This window comes from Sturnira hondurensis, unplaced genomic scaffold (assembly GCF_014824575.4).
Source record: "Sturnira hondurensis isolate 20B ecotype Veracruz unplaced genomic scaffold, ASM1482457v3 Scaffold0019006, whole genome shotgun sequence".
Lineage (NCBI taxonomy): Eukaryota > Metazoa > Chordata > Mammalia > Chiroptera > Phyllostomidae > Sturnira > Sturnira hondurensis.
Window position 1 is genome coordinate 7,757,157 of NW_028091637.1, and position 17,340 is coordinate 7,774,496.

Sequence of the window (17,340 nt, forward strand, 5' to 3'; positions counted from 1 at the left end):
TTGGCAGCTTCCATTGCTGTTAGGCTAAGTTCTGGACTCATATCAGCTATTTTATGGGCATGCAAAATCCCTTTTTCCTTTATTCTCCTTTACTGCCTATTTCTTTGACCTCACTCTACACACACACACACACACACACACACACACACAGGCACATAATCAGTGAACACTGTAGGCAACTCTTGTGCCCTTTTTAGATTGCACTTTATTAACAAGTAGCATGGGTGTTTAAAAAGTCTTTATGTAGTTTAAAATCTTTTCCTTATTTTGAAAAGATTAAATATTTATGTCATTATTTTTTTTTATCACAGATCACTTTAGAGTCAAAATAATTTATTTAAGATGTGATTGAGAAAGATAAGCTCCAGTAATGAATGAGGCTTTGGAATCAGCTCAAGCTAGGTTCAGACCCTAATTCTCATTAATGATCTTTATTAATTCACATAGTTAACATGTATTGATTGAGTGCCTACTGTGTGCTAGGTACTGTTGAGGTTGCTGGTGATGACATCTTTCAGGCAGGTTCTATCATGGCTTTTATAAACATCACCATTTTTGAGGCTTTGAAACTAACTTCAGAGAGAACCTTTAAAAAATATTTTTGAGGATTTTGTGTTCCTCATTCTTGCAGCAAATCCATTGAGGAAAGTAGAATAGGTTGCTGATTGCACACCCAGTTTCCAAAGCCATGTTTAGAGCATAAGACTTACTACTTTATTCTTAACGATACTGTAATTTTTCAGACATGGTAAGGACCATCGATTGACAGACTTTATGCTCAACCAGGGTCGTGAGTGCAAGTGTGATCTCACACGCACATCCCGTAGTTACGGTAGAGATGCAACTATTTGTGTGTGCTAACAAGGGGTTTGTGTTTTCGCAGGCTATGGTTTTGTGGATTTTGACAGTCCTGCAGCTGCACAGAAAGCAGTAGCATCTCTCAAGGCAAATGGCGTGCAGGCACAGATGGCCAAGGTAAGACTGGCGTTTTAGATCGTTCGGTGACCATGCGTTTCCCCATTGCTGTGAGCTGTATCAGAATTGCACTTGGCAACAATTGGGATTCTATTCACTTGTTAGGGAAAATAAGAAACTCCACAATAAGTTTGTCTTAGAAGAATCTGGCTGGTTTATATGTTTTTCTATTTATATGCAAATATATTAATGTGCTCTTTTGTTATGGTAACCGCACCAGGGATTTAAGGGCACTTTTGAAGGGCTGTTCTGACTGAAAAAGGTGTGTGTGTGTCTAGGAGTTCTAACAGGAAATAGTATTGGAGTGGTCCAGTTCTCAGCAAGTTGTCTTTGATAAGCAGTGCTAAAGAACTCCCCACTCTCGTACCGGGGAAAGCTGATTACTGAATGATGGAGATTTCTTATCTGTGCAGGAAAATGAGGTTAACCAAAGTGGTTTTTTTGGTCTGTTTGCTAGAATTTCACTTTGGCCTTTATAAATAGAGTTTACCTAGATAATACTTTTCTAGATAGTAATAATTTCAACACACATTTATTGGTATGTATAACAAGTAGTCTGGAACTTCCTACTGAAGTTATAAGGCATTTTTATATTCAAGAAAATAAATACAGTTGCTTATAATAGTTTTGTATCCCAACTGCAGTAACAAGAATCTAAAGGTATGATAAAAATGACATAAAACTAGACGCACATAGTATACCAATATAATTTCTTGGTTTTGATACTGTAATTACACAATATGTATGTACTCTTGGGAAAAACTGGACAGAGGGTAGAGGGGATCTCTCTACATGTTCTTTGCAAATTTCTGTGAATCTATAACTACTTCCAAATAAAGAGTTTAAAAAAATTACAACATCAGGCTATTTGGTACCTATTTGCTTTAAAATAATAGTCATTTTGTATTCGTCTCACATGCAACTTAGTTTTTGAAATGTTTTTCTGATGACTGTTTCTATGTGAGTTTGTTTATCTCCAATTCTCAGAAGTTAGGCAGAAGAGCCAGCCGACCTCGAGGTGCATTTGTGTCGTGTTCATGTATAAACTTACCCTTCAGTATTGCCAGGGCAGCTGAATGATGTAATGGCAAAGTCAGCAACATGGCAGTCCTTGGGATTCTTTATGATTTTGACGTTCACTGACGGCATTTTCCATTTTCAAACTTAGATAACTGGAGGTGGGATCTTTGGTTTTCTTCATCTTCCGCTGTCTTCCAGCAAACTGATACCACCAGTATCTGTTAACCTTTTGTTGTGGGTCACTTCTCATATAGATTACTTTGATGGACTCATTGCCCTGTATGACTCATTAATTGCTTTTCAAGGCAGCATAAATTAGAGTTTGAATTATTTCAGCTATGTAATTTATTCCTCATCAGGATTATACTTGGAAGCTTTGAATTTGGTCATGACCTAAGATTGATTAAGTTAATATTAGTAATTAATAAGGAAATTATGTACATGTCTTGGTTTAAAGCTTACTTGACAAAGAATTGTAATTTATATCTTGGAAACAAATGATATAGTTTTTAGAAATATGCAAAATGTAAACGTTGGATTTGGATTTAAAGGCAGCACCTATTAACAAGAAAACAATTAGACAAATGCTTATAAAAATTTTATTGGAATGTCTCTGGTCTATTTCATTGATTAAACTACCAAATTTTAGAAATTGCTAATTAGCAACAGCTTAGAAGTAATGAATATAGTGTGCATGATCTCCACTCTTTCAAATGTTCTGAGAATATATACATAGTTCTTACGGGATAAAAACCACTACCATCTTGCACAACAGGAAAAGCAAGTTGCCATTAATTTTATAACTATCAAGGACTCATATGAATATTTTCCTTCTGTTCTCAGCATTCTTCTACATAAGGACTCTCTCCATCTCTCTCACTTTCTTACACACACACACACGCACATGCACACACACTCCAGTCACTGACAGTTCACCTAAACTAGATGTTATCAACGGGAAAATGTTTTAAGGACCTTCTAGGAAAATTATTTATTGTAGTTAGTAATCTAATTTTTAGGTCATACTCAATGTGCACAGTAGGAGATCCCCACTGGAGTGTTAAAGACATTTTATTTAATTTTATTATTTTATTTTATTTCTAGAGTTGCTGAGAGACTTCTACCTTACCAGTTATGCTGTCTGCAGTATAAATTCTTATCCCCCCCTTTTCTCACAAACTTTGTATCTAAAGCCCAGAGTTTTAGGTCCACATCTACCTACTGGAAAACTTTCAACGGTAAATGACTTTGTAACTTAACTACCCAGAAGCAAATAAATAGCCTCTCTTTGACAATGAAACGGAACAAGCTTGACCACCCAATTAGTAGATTTCTCACTGAGCTATTGGATTGCATGACATTTTTCCTTTGTCCTGGTGATAACTATTATTTGTTATCAGATAAATCTGCATTCTGCAGGGTATGCGAAACTTGAACAAATATATATATATATATATATGTCTATTTTATATATATATATCCTTTTGCCACTTAAGTGTCTAGTGAATTGCCTCCTGCATCCTTGTTCTTATTAATATTCCACCATGCAGGTTGTGATGCCACATTTTAACACCTCCAGGATTTTAAAGCAAAAAAGGCTGCAAATACTCTAGGTTCCCAGTAGCCACCTGGAGTGAACATGAAACCTTCCAACTGAATCACTCCATTTAGTTAACACTCCAATATGTACATATGAAAAATTCAACCAATTTGTCAACAAAGAGTAATTAAACAAGAAATCATTCGGTAAGTGGTAACTGGTTAATATTGTATAATCATTGCCCTAGCTGGGTTGCTCGGTTGGTTAGAGGGCCATCCCAACATGCCAAGCTTGCAGGTTCAGTCCCCGTCAGGGAACGTACAAGGATCAACCAATGAATGCACAAGAAACTGGAACAGCGCTGATGTCTCTCTTCATCTCTCCCTCACTCTCTTTCCCTCAAAATCAACAAATTAAAAAATGTTTTAAATAATGCATAACCATTAACACGGGCTAACATTTTCTGTGTACTTGCTGTTCTGGCAAAAAAAGGGATTTTAAGGATCAAAGGATGTATTTCTCTTAGGGAAGCAGACGTAGAATATTTTAGTAATACACAGTCATGAGAGCATAGGTTTGGAGGGAGAGAAACTAGCTTTGAATCCTGGCTCAGATGCCACTGGACTGTGTGCCTTGGCTAAGTTATTTAAATATCTTTGGAAGTCTCTGGTAATAATACCTGCATTAGACAATTGCTGTGAGAATTAATTTTGAAAAACTACACAAAAATTTAGCACAATCCTTAAATTATACCCAAATTCAGTAAGTGTTAATCATTCAATATATGTTTTTCATAAAATTCACGTTCATGACTGAACATTCTATAACATATGCTTTAAGTGTAATGTTATCACAGGGCAGTTTCTTGAGAAATATAATAAGTAGTTTCCATCAGTAAACATTTTTATTGCCTGCTAAGTGCCGGAAACTTTGCTCATTTTGGGGGGATCAAAATTGAACAAAATCTCTTTCTTATTTCAAATTTGTAATATTTAATCTATGTTCTCATTCTGCTATAGCTCTGGATTAAGAATAATGGCTGCTACTGTTCTTGCCAACCTCGGTGTATTTAGAAGAAGGTCATTGGCTAAAGAACGTGTCTCTGTATGCTTAAAAAGAGGAGAGCTAAGAAATCCACCTAGCAATAGCCTAACCTTACAGATGTTTATTTAACTCGTTATTAACACAGCCATGGATAAGCAGTGTGTGATAAATGTTTTGGAGTCACGTCAGAATGAAGGCTGCTCTACTATTTGTTATAAGTGGCTTTCATCCATACATATTTATTATTATTTTTATTTTTTAAAATATTTTATTTACTTATCTTTGGAGGAGAAGGGAAGGAGAGAGGGAGAGAAATATCAATGTATGGTTGCCTCTCGTGTGTCCCCTGCTGGAAACTGGCCTGCAACCCAGGCATGTGGCCTGACTGGAAATCGAACAGCGATCCTCTGGTTCACAGGCCCGCACTCAATCCGCTGAGCTACACCAGCCAGGGCTCATCCATACATATTTATATACTGGTGTCTGAAGCTCTAGCTATTGCATTCCCATTTTAGGCACGACTTAAGACCTATACAATTTTATTAACCAATGTCACCCCAACAAATTCAATAAAATGTTTTTTAAAAGGAGAAAGAAAAGGACAAAAGGCTGAAGGACCATCTAGCTGATTCTGTCCTTTTAAAAGCTTTCTCAGAATTTAAACTTAAGAACTTGGGTTCCTATAGCAACAGACAAAACTGAGTCATGGTTTTCCCCTCAGCTGCAAGAGTCTAGGATAACAAATAGTTTAACTTCTTTGCCTCTAGTAGAGACAATGAAGAATAGTCATCTTTTGGTCTATTTAACATCAATAACACCATTCTTCTCAGGTATACATTCTGGGTGGCATGCATTTGATTCTTCCATAAAGGATCCTGCCTTCAAGTTCCATCCTCTAATCACATCTAGTGATGCTGTTATTTCCAGCAGGTGTAGACACAGCTGAAACTCAGGGTTTGGCAACAAATAACTTTAAAAGACACGTTGTGTGTCCGAACTCCTATAATTTAGAATGATAGAGAAACAACAGGATACATGAAACAAAATAAAAGACTACCATTTAGGAACAGAGAGAATGGAAAACCAGGGGAAATCACTGATTGCTTTTACATACCCAATACTGTTGCGCAGGAGTAGAATTCTAGCTTTGTCAACAGAGTAAATTCTTTGGTTAACAGATTATTTAATCTCTGTTGGCCATCCACAAGGAGTTCTCTATCTCATTCTTTCCCAGTGCCTCATTGAGGCCTTACTGGAGTGCTGTACTGCTTTAGAAGCTGAGTTTTCTTGGATATAAATTTCTAGGTTCTAGAAGAGCTCTATGTATTGAACACTCATAAATTGTTACCTACAAAGCCCCGAGCTATCTCGGGCTTAGCAAGTTTCTTTATTATTTGCTTTCTGTCAATTCCAAACAGAAGTAAACAGAAGACATGTTTACTTCCAGATGAAAGGTTCACAGAGAAGGAGCCACCCCTCGTCAGGATCTTTGTAGAAGGTTTATCAGGTCTACTGCTGGGACTGTCATTCGAGTTACCAATGGCGAGGCACCACGCCGTGGGATATGGAGAGCAAATCCCACTTAAGCGATTGCAAAAAAGACCGCGTGTTCAAGAAAATGTCAAGCACATCAGGGATGATATAAAATCTAGTGTCAGTCACGAGGATAATATAAAGGGACATTGTGTCAATCATTTCCACTGGGGCAGAGACTGAGACTAGGACCAGAGAAGAGGAATCCTCTCTCCTATAAATCAGTTACCGTAATAATAGTTGTCTTTGAGAAAACAACTTAAATGAGTGGATTCTTCCGCTTGATATTATAAGAAAGAAAAGGTGGAAAGTCAATAAATATAGGAACAGCCCTGGCTGGTGTAGCTCAGTGGATTGAGCGCGGGCCTGCGAACCACACGATCGTGGTTCGATTCCCAGTCAGGGCACATGCCTGGGTTGCAGGCCAGTTCCCAGCAGGGGCCAGTTCCCAGCAGGGGATGCATGAGAAGCAACCATACATTGATGTTTCTCTCCCTCTCTCCTTCCCTTCCCCTCTAAAGATAAATAAATAAAATATTAAAATAATAAATAAATAAATAAATATAGGAACACAAATTTTGTAAATTCAAATAAATGCACATAATTAATTATAAAATATAATTAATTATTTATACTAATTAATGTAAATTAATGTTACTGTTTAATACATAACTCTAATAGTTATGTTCTTATAGTAGAATTTTCTAGGGAAGGGCCTATAACACAGATTATTCTAGAAAAGAAAAAGTTTAAATTCAACCACTAGCCTCATGCATGATAGGGCTTGTTGTCTACTAAATCTGGACTGCTGAGTGCAGAGCCACATGCCAGGCTTTGTCATCTAGACTTTTATGGTCTAAGGCAATATTAACAGTCTCTGCTTTCACCATCCCCAGGTGTATGCAGGTCGACAGGGTCACTACAATGGGGTAAGGCCTACAGGTAAACTGGCCAAACAAAGAAGCTTCCCAAAGGCTCTCCTGTAGGAAAGAGGGAAGCATGTTCCAGGGTAAATTCAGTGGGTGATTGAAATGATACTGCATCCTGAGATCAGGTGGGAAACTCAATCAGCACCTTATGCAATGGTGGAAAAGTGTTGTTTGGGGATTTTAATATCCCAAGAATAATGTCTAGGTGTTTTTATTTTTTTCAACAAGATCAAAGGATCAGAGAAGCCCATATACTACTATGTTTCTATATCCCAAAATATTTCCCAGGTAGATAAGAGCTATAGTCTGGAATTTCGGTATGAGTTTTTTTCCTTCTCCTAGTTTCTCAACACGTGTTAAAAGCCTACTTTGTACCAAAATTGCTCTATATGCTAAAGACGTAGCATAGAACCCAAGTTTCATGATCACATTCTAATAATGGAAGGCAAAAAATAAGCACATTTGTAAGTTAGATGGTGGTGGTAATAAGTGATTGAAAGACAATGAAAACAGGATGGGGAAGCTAAATACATAGACTATGAGGATGGTGGCTGAAGGCTGGGCCAGCATGCATTTTAGATAGAGTGTTCAGGAGTCCTTCTGATGAGATGACATTTAAACATAAATCCAAAAAATATTATTATCAGGAGCAAACTATAATATACTTAAGATTGTTATGAAAAATGTCTATAGTAATTCAAAATAGAGCAGTCTTTTTAGTGAGCTAACCTGTTTAGATTTTGTAAACATTATCCATTTTTCTTAATAACAGGAGGTACACTACCATCCCTTCTCTCTGTATTTTTGAGGGAGTTTGTTGAATTCAAGTTATTTTAATGATACATTTCTCTGAATATATTTTTTCTATAAAACAAATCCTAATTCAGTCAGTGATTTTTTTCAATACTTAACTGTAAATCATGCTGTTCTGTTGTTCTCCTGGATATAAAGACATGATAAGACACCACTGCTTTGGAATGCACATTACCATATTTTTTGGACTATGAGATGTACACACACCCCAAATTGGGGAGGAATAATGGTTGTTAATGGCACTGTTTAGTTCTGTTTACATTGACATTGGTGAACTATGTTATTTATGTTATTAAATATTTTACCACATTTTTTTGCTTCAAAAGTTTTTTCTATTTTCCTCTAGAACCTAGGTGAGTCTCATTGTCTGAAATGAGTAACTGTAATCCCATAGAATGGCAATTCCATGTTGACCTTGACACAGTTCATTATTCCTCAATGACTGATGGTGCGTAATGAAAACCTTGCTATCTCATGTACTATAATGAACATTTGTGTCCTGTGCTCCTGTGGAACGTATTTTGAAGAGAAGAACATCTCTAACAAACACCAACTATTATTTTTCTTATGGTTGAGATTTTTGAAGTTGTCAGTAGAAGAAATACTACTGACTGGTCTTTTATATCTCTATAAAATAGTTGTGAAAGTCTGCTTTGTGGGCTATGTCAACTCGGCTTATTTTTTTTTCATAATGCAGAATGCAAGGATTCAAAACCAAGTATTGAAATTGTCAGGGCTGATCTTATTTGATAATTATTTGAAATGTTTGAAGCAGAATCTTCTGAAGTTTAATACTTGTTATTAGCTTCTCCCAAATGAGGTACATAATTTGTTTGCAGGGACAGCTCTGTGCTTCTTCGGGAACTCCCCGTATCCTCTTTCACGAAATGGTGGGTATGAGTTCTAACAGTTTGCTGCTTTCTTAGCATTTGATAAAAACGAAAGTCAATGACACGTTTACCTTGATTTGTCTCATAAGGTGGAGTCTATCTCAGGTAACAAGACACTTTCTTAGTCTACAATATGTGTAGAATACAAGTTTCCTTCAATGTAAAGAAATTCCAACTCTTTCATCTTGCTTCTATGAAGGAAATGTCTCCACAGACTGATCTTAAAATCTCATTTCTTGATATACTACGGAGCAATCTAGTAATGAGCAGTCTTCATTCATGGCTTTAGCAATTTGTTCTTCAAGTTGAAAGAAACAGATTCTTTCTCTGGTCACCATTGTTGTGGAGTGAGGAAGCCTAATTGGAAGCATCACTTTGTCCCATGTGGATTCTAATCCCACTGAAAAACAAAAAGTACATCAAAATCAGAAAACTATAGGTTAAATCGTTATATTAGGAACACGTGACTTGTTTATATGGACAATGAGTCTCTTAATGCTGAATGCCAAAAGTGGATTCATCCAGCCACACCGGGTGCTAGAGAAATAGGGGCCTCCCTATAAAGGGAGAGGGGTTTCTTTTCATGAGACATTGAATAACATAGTGAATAGGCCGTCTGCAGGCGGATAGAGCCCAATGCAAAGGGAGGGAACAGAGGAACCATGCTTGTTGCGTTCTTGCTCTCAGACTCACAAGTCAGGTAAGTTGTTACTCCTCCACTTTGGGAGCCTTGACTAAGTGGACAAATAGGATAAGGCCCAGAAGTGTTACACAGATATCCTTCCATATGAAAATACAATGAGAAGGGACGGAGGCTTCCTTGGCTCCCACTCCTAGCCTACTCTAATTGCTTTCTGCAACTTATTTTGCACTCTACCTTAAAGAAAGTTATTGGATGAATTAGGACATATATTCTTAATGGTTTAACATTCTAGCATGGAGAAACCTGCTGATTACTGAGGCATGTTGTCCACCTGTTTCTGCTTTTACCACTGGTGTGCTATGCAACTCTCTCCAAGTTCCTTAACTGTATCTATTCCAAAAGAGGCAAGGGCACATACAAGAATATGCATAGGGTGACAAAAATTATATTTGAGTGACTGGTCTGTGCTAGTGAATAAGTTATGAGTTTTTGTAGTTATTATCCCATTTAATTCTTGCTAGGAACTTTGGAAGAAGATATGATTCCCATTTTATAGATGAAGCAATAGGGGGTGACCCAAGTTTATAAAGGCAGTCAGTGATGAAGCTTGGATTTGAACCCAAACTTGTGTGGTCACAAAGCCTGGTTCTTTCCAGGAAAATCATAAGGCTGCTGATATTGCTCTGTAGTCTCTTTAGCAGTGCCTGGCTATTTGTTTCCCCCCCACAGCTTTATTGAGATATAATTGACATATAGCATTGTGTAAGTTTAGGGCATACAAGGTGAAAATTTGATACACATATATTCAAACTGATTACGATGGTAGGATTAGCTAAAACTTCCATCACCTCACGTAATTACCATTTTTTTTTGTGGTGAGAACGCTTAAGAGCTACTCTGCCAGGGGTGTCCAACCTGCGGCTGTGGGCCACGTGCATCCCAGAATGGCTGTGACTGTGGCCCAACACAAGATCACAAATTAACTTAAGCATTATGAGATTTCTCTTGTGATTACGTGTCACAATGTATTTAACGTGTGGACCAAGACAGCACTTTTCCAATGTGGCCCAGAGATCCCAAAAGATTGCACTGCCCTGCAAACAACTTTTCATTATATAATATGTTATTAACTAGAGTCATTATGTTATACATTAGATTTCCAGAATATATTCATATTCTATTCTGGAAGTTTGTGACCTCTGAGCAGCTCCTGTGTCCCCCATCCGCAGCCCCTGGCAATCACCATTTCACTCTCTGTGAATTCATCTTTTTAAGATTCCACATATAAGTAGTATTTGTCTTCCTCTTTCTGACTTATTTCACTTAGCATAATGCCCTCAAGGTCCATCCATGTTGTCAAAATAGCAGGTTTTGCTTTCCTCTCATCTGTGAATAATGTTACACAGTGCATACACTCCGTATCTTCTTTATCCATCTACCCACAGGCAGACACTTAGGTTGTTTCCATATATTGGTTATTGTAAACAACGCTGCAGTGAACAAAGAGTGACGATATCTCTTGGGGACTCTGTTTTCGTTTCCTTTGGATGCATACTCAGGAGTGAATTTGCATCATCATGGGGTAGTTCCATTTTTAAGTTTTGAGGAACCTCCATGTATGTTCCACAGTGACTGTACCCAACCGCATCTTACTGACAGTGTGAGAAGGTTCCCTTTTCTCCACGTTCTAGCCAGCATTTATCTCTTGCCTTTTTGGTGATAGTCCTTCTGATGGGGGTCAGGTGAAAGCTTATGGTGGTTTTGGTTTTCATTCTGCTGAAAATTAATGATGTTAAATCAGACATCTTTTCATGAACCCATTTGCCATTTCTATGTCCTCTCTGGAAAAATGTCTATTCAGTTCCTCTGACCATTTTAAAATCAAAATGTTTGTTTGCTATAGAGTTGTATGAATTACTTGTATACATTAGATATTAACCCCTTATTGAATAAATGATTTGCAAATACTATCTATCCCATGACTAGGTTGGTTTTTTATTTTGTTGATTGTTTCTTTTATAGTGGAAAAGTTTTATTTTGTTTTGTTTTGTTTTGATTTTTTAAAATATATTTTATTGATTATGCTATTACAATTGTCCCATTTCCCCCTTTACTCCCCTTCACCCTGCACACACCCTCCTGCCCACATTCCCCCTCTTTAGTTCATGTCTATGTATCATAAGTTCTTTAGCTTCTACATTTCCCATACTATTCTTACCCTCCCCCTGTCTATTTTCTACCTACCATCTATGCTACTTATTCTCTGTACCTTTTCCCCCTCTCTCCCCCTCCCACTTCCCTGCTGATAACCCTCCATGTGATCTCCATTTATGTGGTTCTGTTCCTATTCTAGTTGTTTGCTTAGCTTGTTTTTGTTTTAGGTGTTGTTAATAATTGTGAGTTTGCTGTCATTTTACTGTAGATGTTTCCTATCTTCCTAGATAAGTTCCTTTAACATTGCATGTAATAAGGGCTTGGTGATGATAAGCTTTCTTAACTTTATCTGAGAAGAATTTTATCTGCCCTTCCATTCTAAATGAAAGCTTTGCTGGATAGAGCAATCTTGGATTTAGGCCCTTGCTTTTCATGAGTTGGAATACTTCTTTCCAGCCCCTTCTTGTCTGCAAGGTCTCTTTTGAAAAATCAGCTGACAGTCTGATGGGAACTCCTTTGTAGGTGACTGTCCCCTTATCTCTTGCTGCTTCTAGGATTCTCTCCTTCATTTTTATCTTGACTAATGTAATTATGATGTGCCTTGGTGTGTTCCTCCTTGGGTCCAACTTCTTTGGGACCCTCTGAACTCCCTGGACTTCCTGGAAGTCTATTTCCTTTGCCAGATTGGGGAAGTTCCCCTTCATTATTTGTTCAAATAACTTTTCCACTTGTTGCTCTTCCTCATCCAGTACCCCTATAATTTGGATGTTGGAACATTTAAAGATGTCCTGGAAGTTCCTAAGCCTCTTCTCATTTTTTGCATTCTTGTTTCTTCATTCTTTTCTGTTTGGTTGTTCCTTTCTTCCTTCTGGTCCACTCCATTGATTTGAGTCCCAGTTTCCTTCCCATCACTATTAGTTCCCTGGGCATTTTCCTTTTTTTCACTTAGTGTAGCCTTCATTTTTTCAACTAATTTGTGACCAGATTCAACCAATTCTGTGAGCATCCTGATCATCAGTGCTTTGAACTGTGCCTCTGATAGGTTGGCTCTCTCTTTGTCACTTAATTGTATTTGTACTGAGGCTTCAATCTGTTCTTTGGTTTGGGCCTTTTTTTTTTTTTTTGTCTTGATGCACCTATTAGGTATGAGGCGCAGAGCCTTAGGTATTCACCAGGGCAGGACAACCCACGTCGCTGCATTGTGATGCTGTTTGTGGGGGAGGGGTTTGAGAGGGAACAGTAATGCTTGCTCTGCTCTCTGCTGGATTCCAGTCCCTTCTCCCACTTCGCCCATGCAAACTGGGCCTTTCTGATGCTGATTCCCATGTGGGTGGGTTTGTGTATGTCCTGGGACCCTGTGGGTCTCTCCAACAAACTTTTCTGTGAGGCTGGAGTGTCTCCCCCCGCCTCAATCCCCACAGGTGTTTTCAGTCCGTGTTTTGAGGCTTTATTTCCCTGCACTGGGGCCCTGGGTTGTGCGGTCTGTCTTGCTTCCCGGTTTTGCCTGGTTTATCTGTGCGTGAATGTGAGACCGCCTGGTCCACCAGCCTCCTTGCGTGCTGCACCTGTCCACAATTCGCCACCTCGCCAGCTGGGTTCACCCGCGGCCACCCCGTTGCCCGGGGTCTTGATGTACTCCCACTTACTTCTGTTTGCTTTTGTTTCTTGGGCTTTGGTGTCATATCAAAGAAAAGAAATGTTGCCAAGATCAATGTTAAGAAGGTATTTCTTTATTTTTACTTCTAGGAAGTAAAAGCTATTTCTTCTATTTTTACTTTATGGTTTCAGGACTTACGTTTAAGTCTTTAATTTATTTCAAGTTCATTTTTTGAGTAGTATATGACACAACTCCAATTTTATTCCTCTGCGTGTAATCATTCGGTTTTCCCCACACTATTCATTACAGAAACTATGCCTCCCCAGTGAGTATTCTCAACTCCCTTTTCAAATATTATTTGACTGTAAATGCTAGTATTTATTTGTAGACTCTAGATTTTATTCCATAGGTCTATCTTTACATTTTAATGCCAATACTATACCGTTTAATTACTGTAACTTTGTAAAATAGTTTTAAATCAGAAAAATGTTATGCCTCCAGCTTTGTACTTCCTTTTCTTAACTTTTTGGCTCTCCAGGGTCTTTTATGATTCCATATAGATTTTAGGATTGCTTTTTCTATTTCTGTGGAACATGTCTTTGGAATTTTGATAGGATTTAATTGCATTGACTCCATTAATCACTTTGGGTACTATGGATATTTTAGTAATATGAATTCTTCCAAGCTGTGCACAAGGTATACCTTTTTACTTATTTGTGTCTCCTTCAATATCTTTCATCAAAGTCTTACAATTTTTAGTGTCCACAGAGCTTTCATCTTCTTGGTTAAATTTATTACCATTTTTTTTCTTTTTGAAAAATGAATGTGAATGGTATTGTTTGTCTTCTTTTTCAGATAATTTGTGAATTTGTTTCCTTATTTCTTTTTCAGATATTTGTTATCAGTGTATATAAATGCAACTGATGTCTGTATTTTGATTTTATATCTTTCAACTTTACTGAAATTGTATATTAGTTCAAACAGTTTTATTTTTACTAATTTTCTCTACAGAAGCTTATATCAACTATACACAGAGAGAATTTTACTTTATTCAATTTGGATGCCTTTTATTTATTTTATTTTATTTCTTTTTGCCTAATCGCTTTAGCTAGAATTCCAGTACTACGTTGAATATGAGTGGTGAGAGTGTCCATACTTGTCTCATTCTTCATACTAGAGAAAAACACTTTTAACCTTTTACCATTAAGTCTGATGTTATCTGTGGGCTTATACAGAGCTTACATGTTGAGGTATGTTTCTTCTGTATTCAATTTGTTGAGAGTTTATATCTTAACAAGATGTATTTTATCAAATGCTTTTTCTGCATTTATTCAGATCAGTATATGATTTTATATTTCATTCTACTAATATGATATATGTTTATTGACTTGTGTATATTGAACCATTCTTGCACTATAGGGATAAATCCCACTTGATTATGGTATATGATCCTTTAAATGGGCTATTGAATTTTATTGCTAGTATTTTACTGAGAATTTTTGCATCAACATTCATTAGGCTTATTTGGCCTGTAGTTTCCTTTTATTCAGTGTCTTTATTGGTTTTGTTATCAGGGTAATCCTGGCTTAGTAAAATGAGTTGGGGAGTGTTTCTTCCTCTTCAAATATTTGAAATAGTTAACAAAGACTAGTGTTAATTTTTGTTTAAATTTTTGATAGAACTCACTAGGGAATCATCTGGCCCTGGGCTTCTCTGTATTGGGAAGGTTTTGATTACCGATTCAATATTCATGGTAATTTGTCTGTTCAGACTTTCTATTTATTTCAGATTCAGTCTTGGAAGGTTATATGTTTTTCAAAATTTATCCATTTCTTCCTGGTGATCCAATATATTGGGATATAATTGTTTATAGTATTAAATTTAGGATCTTTTATATTTCTGTAGTGGCAGTTATAAATACCCTCTTTCACTTATTATTTTAATAATTCAAAACTTTTCTCTTTTTCGTAGTCTAGCTACATGTTTGTCCTTTTGTTTGGCTGTACAAAACTCTGCTCTTAGTTTTGTTGGTATTTTTATTGTCTTTTTGGTTCATTTCATTTATATCTGCTCTGATCTTTGTTATTTCTTTCCTTGTACTGACTCTGAGATTATTTTGTGCTTCTTTTTCTATTTCCCTGTTTTTTAAGTACACTGTTTTTTAAGATCATTTTTCTTAACATAGGTGTTTATTGCCATTAACTTTTCTCTTAGATCTGCTTTTGATATTTCCAATAGATTTCACTATGTAGTGTTTCCATTTTTGTTTGTTTCAAAATATTTTTCATTTCTCTTTTAATTCTTCTTTGACCCATTGGTTGTTCAGAAGAGTATTGTTTAATTTCCACATACTTGTGAATTTCCAGTTTTCCTTCTGTTATTGATTTCTAGTTTCATGACACTGTCGTTGGGAAAGATATTTGGTATAATTTTAATCTTCTTGAACTTACTTAAAACTTGTTTTGTGAACAATCCCGGAGAATGTTTTGTGTGCACTTAAGAAGCATGTGTATTCTGCTGCAGTGGGATGGAATGTTCTGTATATGTTTTTCTGGTCTGTTTGATTTAAGACATAGTTTAATTCCAGTGTTTCCATATTAATTTTATGCCCCGCTGTTCCATACATTTTTGCAAGTGTGACATAAAGTTCCATATTATTATTATTACATTGTCTCTATTTCTCCTTTTATATCTGTTAGTATTTGCCTAACATATTTAGGTGATCTGATGTTGCATTCATATATATTTATGATTGGTATATCTTCTTTATAAATCGACCCCTTAATCATTTTATAATGACTTTCTTTGTCTCTTGTTATTGGTTTTAGCTTAAAGTTTATTTTGTCTGATATAAGTAATAGTTATCTCTCTTTTAGTGTCTATGCCTATCTCTCTTTGCATGGAATATCTTTTACCATCTTTTCATGTTGAATATATGTATATCTTTAAAGCTGAAGCAAGTCTCTTGGGTCTTGTTTTTTTAATTCATCCAGCCATCAATTAGCCTTTTGATTGGTAATTTAATTCATTTACCTTTAAAATAATTATTGATAGGTAGGACTCACTAATGTCATCTTATTGTTTTCTGATTGTTTTGTAGTTCCCCTGTTCCTTTCTTCCTTTCTTACTGTCTGCTGTGTGAATGGTGCTCTTAAACCTTTATACCAGAGTTAAATGGTTGACACATCACATTACAATAGTAGAGTATTCTGCATTTTACTATATACTTCACTTTACCAGTTTATCTTCATATTTTTCCATGTCATTAATTGACATCATTTTATTTCAACTTAAAGAACCCCATTTTAACGTTTCTTCTAAGGGTGGTCTAGTGGTGGTGAACTCCCTCAACTTCATTTTTTCTAGAAAAATCTTTATCTCTTCTTCATTTTTGAAGAACAACTTTGCTAAATAGCATACTCTTGGTTGGAACTGTTTTTCTTTTGGCATTTTGAATATATCATCCCAATCTCTCCTAGCCTGTAAGATTTACACCAAGAAATCCATTAGGCACCTTATGGAGCTTCCCTGATAAGTTACAAGATTTTTTCCCTGCCTTTTTTAAAGATTATCTTTGTCTTTGATTTTCAAAATTTATATTATGATGCATCTTAGAGAAGATGACCTTAAAATTGTGTGTTTCATAAATTATGAGCTTTTCTTTTTAGATTTGGAAAGTCCTCAGCCATTCTTTCTTTCTTTTTTCCCCCCAAAAGTAATATTTATTCTTTTCTTTTTTTCTTCACATTTTTTATTGTTGTTCAAGTACAGCTGTCTCCATTTTCTCCTCACTACTCCACCCCTCCCCAGCCATCCCTGCTTCCCACCCTGATCCTACCCCTCTTTGGCATTGTCTATGTGTCCTTTATACATATTCCTAACAACCCATTCCCATTCCTGCCCCCGATTATTCCCTTCCACCTCGCCTCCAGTTACTGTCAGTTTGTTCTTAATTTCAATGTCTCTGATTGTGTTTTGCTTGCTTGTTTGTTTTGTTGATTAGGGTCCACTTATAGGTGAGATCATATGGTATTTGTCTTTTATAGCCTGGCTTATTTCACTTAGCATAATGCTCTCCAGATCTATCCACAGTGTCTTAAAGGGTAGGAGCTCCTTCTTTCTTTCTGCTGTGTAGTATTCCATTGTGTAAATGTACCATAGGTTTTTTGATCTATTCATTTACTGATGGGCACTTAGGTTGC

General features: G+C 36.5%; 1 protein-coding gene across 6 annotated transcripts in view; it reads left to right on the forward strand.

Moving 5' to 3' along the window:
• Window positions 1-17,340, forward strand: part of RBMS3 (RNA binding motif single stranded interacting protein 3) — a 480,675-nt gene that overhangs the window by 122,694 nt on the left and 340,641 nt on the right. For all 6 annotated transcript variants that reach the window (XM_037070856.1, XM_037070857.1, XM_037070858.1 and 3 more), the window contains exon 3: window positions 884-975. In XM_037070856.1, coding sequence (XP_036926751.1) covers window positions 884-975 — 92 coding nt within the window. The remainder of the gene's footprint in view (window positions 1-883; window positions 976-17,340) is intronic.